This window comes from Maniola jurtina, chromosome 19 (genome assembly GCF_905333055.1).
Source record: "Maniola jurtina chromosome 19, ilManJurt1.1, whole genome shotgun sequence".
NCBI lineage: Eukaryota > Metazoa > Arthropoda > Insecta > Lepidoptera > Nymphalidae > Maniola > Maniola jurtina.
In genome coordinates, this window is record NC_060047.1 from 3,599,769 (window position 1) to 3,611,987 (window position 12,219).

Here is a 12,219-nt window from a genome sequence, read left to right on the forward strand (position 1 = left end):
AATTATCTTGACCGTTTTGTAGGCATTTACAGTGTTTATTTCCTTGTTTATAATATCAAAATTTCAAAATTTGTGTTAGGGGTCTAAAATTACCGATAAATAATTGATCGTACCAAATTGTTAAATTATCGCATGATCCCGGAATTTTGACCAGGGTCTGCTTTCCAAACTGATTTTATCAGATAACAGTTTTCACACAGATGACTGAGAAACTGTCATCTGTGTGAAAACTGTGTGTGTGTGTGTGGTGTGTGTGTGTGTGTGCTGAACGAGTAGCTAAATAATCGTTATTTCTACTCTGCCGTGGTAACGAAGATCCTACCGAGGATTTATAAATTTTCAGCTTCAGAGGTCTAAAAACGCTTCAACCAGTTGTGGATCCCGTTGCTTATAGCCAGCGCAATCAATTTAATTCAGCTGCACCACCCTCATCATGACGTCAAATACTTGCACATAACCTAATCTAATTACTCCCCAGGTATCATCGTAGCTAACGTGCCAGAAGGTCTGCTCGCGACTGTAACTGTATGTCTGACTCTCACTGCCAAACGCATGGCCTCCAAGAACTGCCTTGTAAAGAACTTGGAAGCCGTGGAAACCCTCGGATCTACGTCTACCATCTGCTCGGATAAGACTGGAACTTTAACCCAGAATAGGATGACTGTTGCTCACATGTGGTTCGACAACCAGATCATTGAGGCTGATACCACTGAGGACCAGTCTGGAGTACAATATGGTAAGTCAATAATGAATTTAATTAAATGTAAATTGTATGGGGTTTGAGGTCCCAAGGTGCTCGAATGGCAATCTCGCACCGGGAAGCGCAGCGTCGGAAGACCACCACTAAGTGGGCAGACGACATCAAACGAGTCGCAGGAAGCCGCTGGATTCAGGCGGCGCAAAACTGTGGCGTGTGGAAATCCCTACAAGAGACCTATGTCCAGCTGTGGACGTGTATCGGTTAATGATGATGAAATTGTGTGTGGAATTTTAGAATTTAACCGTTAGTTTCATCAAAGATGCGTATTGATAAAAAATTTCCTCGTCGCCCTCCATTGTTAATAACATCATTTTTTGTTTGCAAAAAATTTAATAACCTGCCCTATTGGATTTTTGACAATAATTAGCTTGCCTTTTATGAGTAAAATTTTGTGTCAGCGGTGAAATTGATACAGGGTTTTATTTAATGGGAATTGTTTACGTAATGCATAACTGCATAGTATCTAAAGGAGAGAAAAAAATTGGTCTAATGTGTTCAGTAGGTACTTTTTTAAAAATAAAAATAGCGAGCAAACGAGCAGGTTCACCTGGTGTTAAGTGATTACCGCCGCCCATGAACATTTGCAGCACCAGAGGTACCGCCGATGCATTGCCGGCCTTTCAGGAATTTGTTGGTCCGCCCCTTGAATAATCCCATCTAGTGGGAACACCGCTGACGGGAGTTGATTCCACAGTTTCACATGTGTGTGGAAAAAAGGATCTGGCTTGAGGACTTGCCTTGAGGAAATGAAGTTTAAAATATCTTCATTTGTTCACAGACCGCACTAGCCCTGGATTCAAAGCGCTTGCCAAAATCGCCACCCTCTGTAACCGCGCCGAATTCAAAGGAGGCCAAGACGGTGTACCGATCCTGAAGAAGGAAGTAGCCGGTGACGCTTCCGAAGCAGCTTTACTCAAGTGCATGGAATTGGCGCTCGGAGACGTCTTATCTATTAGGAAAAGGAATAAGAAAGTGTGCGAAATCCCCTTCAACTCGACGAATAAGTACCAAGTATCCATCCACGAAAGCGACGATAGCAGTGATCCTAGACATTTGCTCGTGATGAAGGGAGCGCCTGAGAGGATTTTGGAACGGTGCAGCACTATCTTTATTGGTGGAAAGGAGAAGGTATAATTTTGAAGCTACATATTTTTCTTAGTGTGTTGCCATTTGCCTTGGTTCTATTCAACGTACAAATTCAAAAATTAATGTGTTGCCATCTGCCATGGTTCTATTCAACGTACAAATTCAAAAAAGTTTTTTTTTAATTATTCATAAAATATATTGTCTAATTTAAAAAGTCAAGTTCACGCTTGCTATTTATTAAACATTTCATTTTGTTTCCATTACCAACGTTAGTCCTTTAACATTCGAGTTGCAACTAATATTTGCAAACAAGAACATTGTCATAGCCTAAATAATATGGTTACATTAAACGAACACTATTCGTACTATCAATATATTTTGATGATACCACAGACTTGAGTGGGTATATTTTTCGGTCTTGGGCGTATATCGGCGAAATAATTTTCATGTATGTAAAACTCCCCAGGTTTTGGACGAAGAAATGAAGGAGGCGTTCAACAACGCGTACCTAGAACTCGGCGGTCTCGGCGAGCGTGTCCTCGGCTTCTGCGATCTACAACTACCCTCGGACAAGTACCCCATCGGCTTCAAGTTCAACACGGACGATATCAACTTCCCCGTCGAAAACCTTCGCTTTGTCGGCCTCATGAGTATGATTGACCCTCCGCGAGCCGCCGTGCCTGATGCCGTCGCTAAGTGCCGATCTGCTGGTATTAAGGTGAGGCTACCATTATACACACACACATACTACACACTTCACTACACTTCTATTATCACTGATGGCCGCTGAGGCAGACCTGTTCTGGTGTGGAGACCGCGTATCAGCAAGCGCAGTGTGGGACGATCTCCAACCCGCTGGACTGACGACGTCAAGATAGCGGGAAGTGGGTGGATGAGGAAGGCAGAATATTGTGTGTGGGGGCACGCTCTTTGGAAGGCCTATCTCCAGCAGTGGACGCAAAAAAGCTGATTGATTGATTGATTAAAAACTCACACCCTTTTTTCACACACACACGCTGACATTGCGTACACGTCGGTTTGATGTGGAAGCTACAGTGTGCTTAGGATACCTTAAATATTGTATGACAGGTTTTCGATCTTTGCTGAGTAATAAAGTGCCGTTAAAGTTACCTTGAAATTTTAGCAGCGTTTGCATATTCAGAAGTAAGCACCATACAACTGTCTAAAGTTGTCTCGAATTCTGTAGATTCTGCAACGTTTAACTACCTTCAGACAAGTACCCCATGAGAGCCCAGAGCTCTAAGCTCAAGTTCCAAATCAAGAAGAAAAGAATTCAATCATAACCATTAAATAAGTGTAATCACACGGAAAAAGAAAAATTTACAATTGCATACCTCGTGCATATGTGAATCTCTCTCACACGCATATACGCGCAATGTTGAGTACATATTGAGCCAGGGAGTGTTAAACTAAGGGTTAAGTTTGATGTGGAAACATAACCTAACATTTGAGTTACCTTAAATATTAAATGAAGGTTTTGCCAAAATTTACATTAGGGAGGGTACAATTAAAGCCCTGTGGTTACATTGTCAAACGACATAAATGGAATTTCAAATAAATGCTGGCCGACTAAGGGTAACGAGGCTTGTTGGCTGATCTTCCGGCCTTTTGTAAGCCGTACTAATATTATATAACTCTGTCTCTTCCCTTTTCATGGCTCAAACTTGATCTGGCGAAGAGATAGCTTGTATCCTGGAGATGGACATGAAATACGTTTTAATCACAGAAAATTAAAAAGAAATTCTTAAATTCTAACAAGCTATTTTTACAAACCTTCACCTACCACTTAAATGTGGTAGGCTCTTTGATTCCTCGGAAGCTATACTACTCCATTTTCGTTAACTCTGTCATTCTGTATCTGCTGAATAAAGGATATTTATTTATTTCTAAATGAAAAGAGGATTATTCGTGCTTCGGATTAAAGACTTCTTGTCTTGGACCCAGGTTATCATGGTAACAGGAGACCACCCCATCACTGCCAAGGCTATCGCCAAGTCTGTAGGAATCATCTCGGAAGGCAACGAAACGGTCGAGGACATCGCCGCCCGCCTCAACATCCCCGTCTCTGAAGTGAACCCGCGCGAAGCCAAGGCCGCCGTCGTGCATGGAACTGAGCTACGTGAACTTAATTCGGATCAACTCGATGAAATTCTCAAGTAAGCATAATCCCTTAAACTGATTCCCTAAACTTAAACTGGATGGATAAGATTTTTACATATGGATGTAGTTAAAAACGTCTAGCTCGGGAGCAAATTTTTATCCCAGATAAGTAGTAGATCTAATTTAATTTACATGTATAGTGAATTTTACTGAGACAAATCTGCAAACAGGTATCACACGGAAATCGTCTTCGCGCGCACATCACCACAACAGAAGCTGATCATCGTTGAGGGTTGCCAGCGTCTTGGTGCCATCGTGGCTGTGACTGGCGACGGTGTGAACGACTCCCCGGCTCTGAAGAAGGCGGACATCGGTGTTGCCATGGGCATCGCTGGCTCTGATGTGTCCAAACAGGTGAGTCTAACTGCTATACGAGTAATTTCCTGGCTATTCCGCTATAGTCAACGACAATAGAAGCTGATCATCGTTGAGGATTGCCAGTGTCTAGGAGCTATTGTAACTTTGACTGTTAACAGTGTGAACGATTAAAACAAAAAACACAAACAGCAAACAAGTGAGTTTCCCATAATTATGTGAATTCCTAGAGGTTGTATCAAAGAGAAAATGGTTAAAGTGAAGTCTGTATTTGGAGGGAGGAGAGCAATGGTGGTAGCCCTAGTTGCTAGAGCCAAAAAGTCTGAGGGCTAATACTGACCTCTTAAATTGGAATCCAGAACAAATACGTCTTTAGTTCCTGGGCCTTCTGATATATGGGGCCTGAGTATTGAAATTCTTTTCAAATACAATCATGCACAAAGCGTTAATAAATAACAATTAATATCCCGGCACTATTAAAAGCTTTGCCTACGTTTGGGCTTCAAACTTACGACTACAAAATAGCGCACTGGTATCATGAGTAACTATTATTCCACAGGCTGCCGACATGATCCTGCTCGACGACAACTTTGCCTCAATCGTGACTGGCGTGGAAGAAGGCCGACTCATCTTCGACAACCTTAAGAAGTCCATCGCATACACCCTAACCTCGAACATTCCAGAAATCTCGCCCTTCCTTGCCTTTATTCTATGCGATATCCCTCTACCCCTTGGCACTGTTACCATCCTGTGTATCGATCTTGGAACTGACATGGTAAGTTCAACTCTAAATCTTAAAACTTACGGTTCAATTTACATTGTATATTTTGATATGCAAGCGAATATTTATTTTAGTTTCCCTGATACTTGAAAGTTTAGGCTCGATTTGCACTAGTGTTTTGGTGTGAAGTTCATGGTTCTTTCAATCTGCAGGATTTGTGAACATTTTATAAGCGGACAGAAACAGATCAGAGGTGAAATCGACTGGTGATTCGTTACTTTCACAAAAGAAACTAGTACGACTTTGAGTTTTGTTATAATTCATAAGTAATCATGAAAATAGATATTGGCTTGCATCAATGTGAATATATAAGCAAAATTTCCGTTTTGCTAATTTAAATCAAAAGAATTTTCTAACTCTTGTCACAGAAACGTTCTGCTTATGTAATCACCAAAAATATTATGTGATATTAGTAATATACTTATTAAAAAATGACATTCGTAAAGTTGTCCATTCGAGATATTTAAATTTATTGTAAAGATATAGTAATCAGAACAATTTATATAGACACTCGATGACATAAAATCCTAGGAGAACTTTGCGGAGTCCTATGTTCAAGTTAATAATTTTCAGCCGAGAACACCTCGTCACCATTTAGGATGTTTATAACACAGACTAAAGGAAAACTACGGAACACTTAAACTTCGCGAATATTTCCTAAAAACAAAATTAATAAAAGAAGTGCGTCACTTCTGGTTCCAGAAGGTTTTGAACGTGTTTTTAACTAATTCAGCGAAATGAGAGGTTCTGAATCGTAATTTTCTTCTAGTCTGTGGTATTCAATGAGATATTGACACTAGGTGCCTGCCATAGCGCTCGCGTACGAGGAAGCGGAGGCGGATATAATGAAACGCCCGCCGAGAAACCCCTTTTGCGACAAACTTGTCAACGAGAGGTCTCTGTTCCCTTACATACAATGTGCTGCCTTTGTATAACCCCTAACCGGTTTTCAGCTAACGCCGCTGTTGTCTCGGTATCGTGAACGAGTGGAGTGTGAACCTAATTTTAAACTTTATTTTATGTAATTATAACTACCAAATTGCTTAACCTTTCGACTTTAAATCTAGCGCCATCTTTTTCCGCAGGGAGCATCATGAAAAGGATAGCTATGCCATTGTAGTTTAGAGAGTATTTTCAAGAGAATTAACCACAATAACTTAAAATAATCGTCTACCTATATATAGGTATGTGTATGAGAACTCCTGGTATATAAAAGTGTTTCAAAATTTAAAACAGAGTTCTCAAAAACATTATGGTATGTCTGAAAAGGACATAATAACTTTGAAACTATTATTTCGTTTTGAAATATTGTAGCAGTACCCATTATACAGTTACTTGAAGTTTTGGCATCTGATATAATTATAAGTAAAGACCATATCATAATTTAAAAAGCAATTTAATTTGATGTGCTTTATATACAGAGTGTTTAACCCCATTGATTCGGTTAAGTATTTGGTTATGGTTACATGGAATTTAATTTTAGGAATTCTACTAAATGGAGTTTTTTAGCGTTCGTCCTGTTCTAACGATGGAGTGACGCTTGATAATAATTGTTGTTTGTGTTACGAAATGGCGACTGAATAATATTTAATAAGTTGAAAAGGGTCTTTAAAGCTTATCGCATACTACAGCTTATTCCAATTCTACCACATTTTTCCCAAAGGAACCCTGTTACTAAGCCTCCGATGTTCGTCCCTCTGTTCGTTCGTCCGTCTGTCTGTTTGTCATTGGGCTATATCGCATGAATAGGTAAAAAGTTGAAAATTTCACAGTGTGTATTTCTATTGCCGCTATAACAACAAATAATAAAAGTTTCAAAATGGACGCCATGCAAATTAAAAAAAAAAAATATTGTCTTATGTCTTGTACGATGGTACGGAACGCACTTACTCTTCGCGTGCGAGTCTGACTCGCACTCGACCGATTTTTTTCAGTACTGCAAATCCGAAGTCTCCAAAGAAATGCGAATGACTTCATATTATGTCAGAACTTGATCGCGCTTTGCGTGCTTTGTAATTAGCATAAATTCCGAGGACAGCTAGTGCTCTTATGATACGTCTGTATACCATCGGTTTGGAATGCAGAAGAAGTCTAGTTGTTGCCCTTTTAAGCCTAACATGAGTATTAAGTATTTAAAGAAAAGTAATATTAAAGTAGCTTCTACGAGCTTTTTCTTCTAACATAAGAAAAGTCCAGTCACCAATTCGTAACACCCAATTTATGCGCAGTTTTCTATATAAAGACTAATTTGTGTGTTTGTTCCTAGTCATAAGATTTACCTATACGGCTAAGCTATCGTAAGGGACTCGAATACAAGTTACTTCTAGGAAGTACAACTATCTCGTACTTGGTAAATGTTGCACATGTAAGGCGAAACACAACACATCGATTTTACAACAATCACTTCACCTCCATTTATCATGATCATCTCGACAAATCATTGATTGTTATTCGGACACATCGAGTCAAAATCGATTCACTCAACATTATCATTATTCGATTAAGTTTGTTTCACATCCCTGGTGGTGATCAGCGAACGTCATATCATGGTCTTTTTATGTGTTAACATTTTGTTTTCTGTGATAGTTTATAAGTATCCGTTTTTTGCAAGATATTGTAAGCACACGTCCCAGATTTAAATTCTCTGGCCTGATAGTATTTGGAGGAAGTTAAATGGTGGTAATTGAGATGGTGAGCTAGGAAAAAAATTATCCAGATTGCTTAATTTTCCTATGCGATAGTAGGAATTTGAAGCGATCTCATTGGTTGAATTTTTCCTAGCCTACCACTCATCTTCCACGCAAATATCAATGCCTTTAAATAAACCAACGGAGTTGGTATAAATTCATTCTGTAATGTTGTATAGACAGTCAAATCATTCTTTGAAGGATTGACGCAACTCATGTGTCGTTTGTTAGATTATACTCAAGGCTTAAATATAATTTGTGGGAAAAATGAGCGATGAGTTACGACAAAATGAATGAATGAGATTGATTCATTTTTCTATTCTTGCTCAGGAAAATGAGCCAATAAGGGTGTGTTTTTACTGAAATGGAGCAAAGCAGATACGTTTAATAGATTAATCAGGCTATTGATAGATGACATGAGAATTTTATCAGGCTATTTCTTAATAATCTGATTGGTCAAAGCGCAAAACGCTTTTGTTTCGCTCTGCTTGTGTCCGCTTCAGTTAGTGCAGTACCCCGACGGTTAATTTTTTCTGTTGAGTTGGTTACTGGATACGGGGGTATGGGGGCGTGTGCTTGCAAGGATCTTGTTAAGTGTTGGATGTTGTGGTCACGTGACGTGAGTGGCGACGCACGCTTGCCGATCGCTCTCATAGCTAGTGTTTGTGTAGGTGCCCGCCATTTCCCTGGCTTACGAGGAGGCAGAATCTGACATAATGAAGCGCCAGCCGCGTAATCCTTTCTCTGATAAGCTCGTTAACGAGAGGTAAAAACACGGCGAGCGACACCGCTTGTTGAGACTTGATATACTATTCGCTATTTGCTTGCTACCACGTGTACATTAGTCTTCAATATTGGGGTTTGGTTGTTGCCTGCGTACCGGGGTCCCGCGGGACCCGTCGTACGAGTAGAGTGTGGATATTGAAGGCGACAATCGCACCGCTCCCGTTTTCTGCCTTGCGTTGTCTTTTGTACTTTTCTATATTAACTGATCTCCTGTTTCCTTTAACGTAGCTTGATGTCGTTGTGGAATAACGCGTGTGCTCGCGAGCGACGCTGCACACGCGTTGTTCCACGTATGAGTTGTGGTTTTTTATATTGATACATTTTCTAATATCTTATGTGGTTTATGTGAGTGATCGTGCTAAGGTAAGTGGTCGATGTCTTTCTTGTGTCTGCCATCTATCTTCCGTGCATGCATTTCCGAACACACGTTTTACATCTTTTTAGTACAGATATCGTTTACTCTTTTTATTATTTATTTTTTATCTTTCACATCCTTCATGCACACCATGACACGATATATTTACGACATCGTACGCGTTACCATCAGATACCGTAGGTTTTTTGTTTAAATCACAGATCATCTCACAGCATTTACCGTATATTATGTCGTCAGTAGGCTACATTAATAAAATATCTATCTTAGATACATCAAACACCTATTCGTAATACCTAATGAATTTTTTTAGGGCTTACTTATAACTGTCATTTCTATAGTGTAGTATTTCAGATCTCCTATATTATGCTCTTTTGATAAGTACAATTATCGATGAGCTATTTTTTATATCTCACACGCTATCTTTCTATTTTATGATATTTTCTAGTACATTAAGTAATCATAGTGGTACTGTATATTTGCGTATATGTATACGGAGATAGAGTCGCCTGAGGGGCGCACAGCTCGATGTAGGTATGTGGGTGTACTGTGTACGCGCCGGCTAGTGTTGTGTGCTGATTGCTTGGTGTTTACGAAGGTACCCGCTATATCATTGGCGTACGAGGCGCCAGAGTCCGATATCATGAAGCGGCAGCCCCGAGACCCTTACCGCGACAACCTCGTCAACAGAAGGTCGGCCGCACTCGCCACCACCGCCGTGGCAACGCTTACTAGATAATCATTTGGGTGTTGACACAATTCATAGCCCACTATCAAAATTATAATACAGTTGGCTTCATGAAAAAAGAGCTCTGACTTTCGAGCCGTGGAGTGGGTGGGTGGGTACCAAGTTCTTTATTCAACTTTTCGTTTCTCGCTCTAATAGAACAATATCTATGCGCAGGCGCATCCCCTCCGTTGTCGTCTAGATCTCTTTTTACCTGAAACTGACTGTACGCAGGGTGCAATTTATCACATAAAACTAGATCCTACCACATTTTTCACTGAACAATTTTATAGCATTCCAAATAAAAGAAATTAAATTTTTATTTTGTTTACTCAAATACAAAACTTGAGGCAGTTACCTAATTTTGAAACACGACACGAAGTTACGATGCTTTGGGTATTACTAGCATGATTCTAGTCATAAAAATACTATAATTTGATTTAACACAGCATCCATCGAGCTTCATCGAGTTTCAAAGTACATACAGCCTAAATTCTTCACCAACAAGATATTTCACAGAAAATTGGACCCTGTGTTGAAATAATACATATTGGAATAAAAATATTAAAAAAATATTTTAATGGTGCGGCTACTTGTGGTTGAACAGTTCCATTTGACATGGATGTGGAAGAGTGATTATGAAGACAGCCCCCACCCTCGATCCAGCACTAAGCAATTGCCCGTATAGAGTCGAACGAGCCCTGTAAAGCAAAACAACCAACAAACGATCTCTACTCTGTGTATAATACACGATTCACATTTGTTTTGCAAATGTTACTATGAAGTTTCACAGGGAATCCAAACGGTAAACTAATCATTGAGAGTTTTTTTTTTTTAATTAAATGCAAACGAGCAGAGGAGTTCTTTATCTTAAGTGATCACCGTTATCCATGAACATTTGCAGCACCATATGAACTGCCTGTGCGTAGCGGATTCTTAAGTAATTCGTTTATTCTCCCCTATAGTTTTAGGGAACCCAGCAGGTAAACCTGGTCCCACAATTTGCAAGTGCATACAGAAGGTTGCGTGCGTGCGCACAATGTTTGGTTGAAACGCTCAACGCACTCTTTCCTACCTTGTGCGTTGGAATTAAATGTAAATCGAAACTTTATAGTAATGTTTGTGAATACGGATGTTGTTCTATTACTTCTTTTAGCTCCTTGAGAATGAATTTTAAATATTAATGCTGATCGCGCATTACAGGTCTAGCTGAAAGCAACGAATTTTTCAGTTTTGAAAAAATAGAAATGCATATGACGGCTTCAGCGCGCATTTCCAGAACTGAAAAATGTGTATCTTGCAGCATGCTGTTATGTGCGATTGGCTTGATGAATAGTTTTCTATTTAGAACCCTTTTTTAAATAGAGAATAGACAATAGCCTGTTTACCTTTTAAAAATCTTCACTCTTCCATATTTTAACAATAGATGAAAAAACGACATTGCGCAGCGATATGTCGTGTCGTTAACTTGCACGTTAGTGATCAACTTAGAGAACCTAGCTGTCATACGACCTAGTGGATTAATTGTGTGTGATTGTGTTTAGTTACAGTAGAAAGAATATTGATAGAATATTTTAATAGAAACGTTCTTTTTTTTTCAAGGAATGTCTTAGGCGAGATGGAGCGTACTGTAATAGTTTTCATGTTATAATTTTCTTTCCGAATATTTGTTTGGGTTTATTATGCGGGTATATAATATGTTCTTGTGTATATAACATAGCAGTTTTATAGAGGCACGTCGCTATGTCGGTCACAGCATAGTTGAGCTGAGGAGCTTACGTCACCCACACTGTACACATTTACTTAGATATTCTTTTGAGCTATCCTTTATTTTTTTTTAGATCACAAACGCTTTTCGAAAATCTTGTTTGCTTGTGCTTATCGGTGGTTTATTAACAATGATAATGCATGTGTGGCGTCCAACTGTAAGTATTACTAACAATTAAAAATAACCACAAAATGTTGGAGTAAAGACCGAAAAGCAAAAAGGAAATTCATAACGTTCAAAGCAGAATTCAAATTGGCCAATTGGCAAAACTAAAAATTAAAATGTAACTGATGGTTTTAAAAACACTTGTTTTTTTATTAATTTTCTTTATTCATCAAAGTCTACTCCGGTTTTTACTACATCGACGACGATGCGTTGCAGCCAATATGATAAATTACATTATTTATGGATTTTTTATTCTGAGTATATTATCGGTATGTTAACGCGTTTAAAAAAGATGGCCGACTCGGCTGTATATTTTTTTAGATTTTTCTATTTTTTTGTTTATCTATATTTATATTTATCATATTGTCTTTTGCAATCTTCACTTTTACACAAAACAATGCTTTACAACAATGTAAAATATGTAGAAAAAATATCCAAGAACAATTATGCATGATTACTCAAAGAGAAATGTATAAGTAATTGGAAGTAAATTAAAATTGTGTAAGATTAAAAGATCACTTGTTTAGAAAAAACACTGATGAATGCTTTCAAAGCACGCAATAGATAAATTATTTATTTAAAAGGACTGA

General features: G+C 38.8%; 1 protein-coding gene across 5 annotated transcripts in view; it reads left to right on the plus strand.

Annotated features, from left to right (window-relative positions):
- Window positions 1-12,219, plus strand: part of LOC123875011 (sodium/potassium-transporting ATPase subunit alpha) — a 93,666-nt gene that overhangs the window by 77,163 nt on the left and 4,284 nt on the right. For 4 of the 5 annotated variants that reach the window (XM_045920634.1, XM_045920635.1, XM_045920632.1 and 1 more), the window contains 7 exons: window positions 479-736; window positions 1,539-1,888; window positions 2,313-2,564; window positions 3,812-4,023; window positions 4,198-4,381; window positions 4,902-5,117; window positions 8,482-8,576. In XM_045920634.1, coding sequence (XP_045776590.1) covers window positions 479-736; window positions 1,539-1,888; window positions 2,313-2,564; window positions 3,812-4,023; window positions 4,198-4,381; window positions 4,902-5,117; window positions 8,482-8,576 — 1,567 coding nt within the window. Of the gene's footprint in view, window positions 1-478; window positions 737-1,538; window positions 1,889-2,312; window positions 2,565-3,811; window positions 4,024-4,197; window positions 4,382-4,901; window positions 5,118-8,481; window positions 8,577-9,567; window positions 9,663-12,219 lie in introns of all 5 variants that reach the window. The other variant, XM_045920636.1, reaches the window with a different exon arrangement.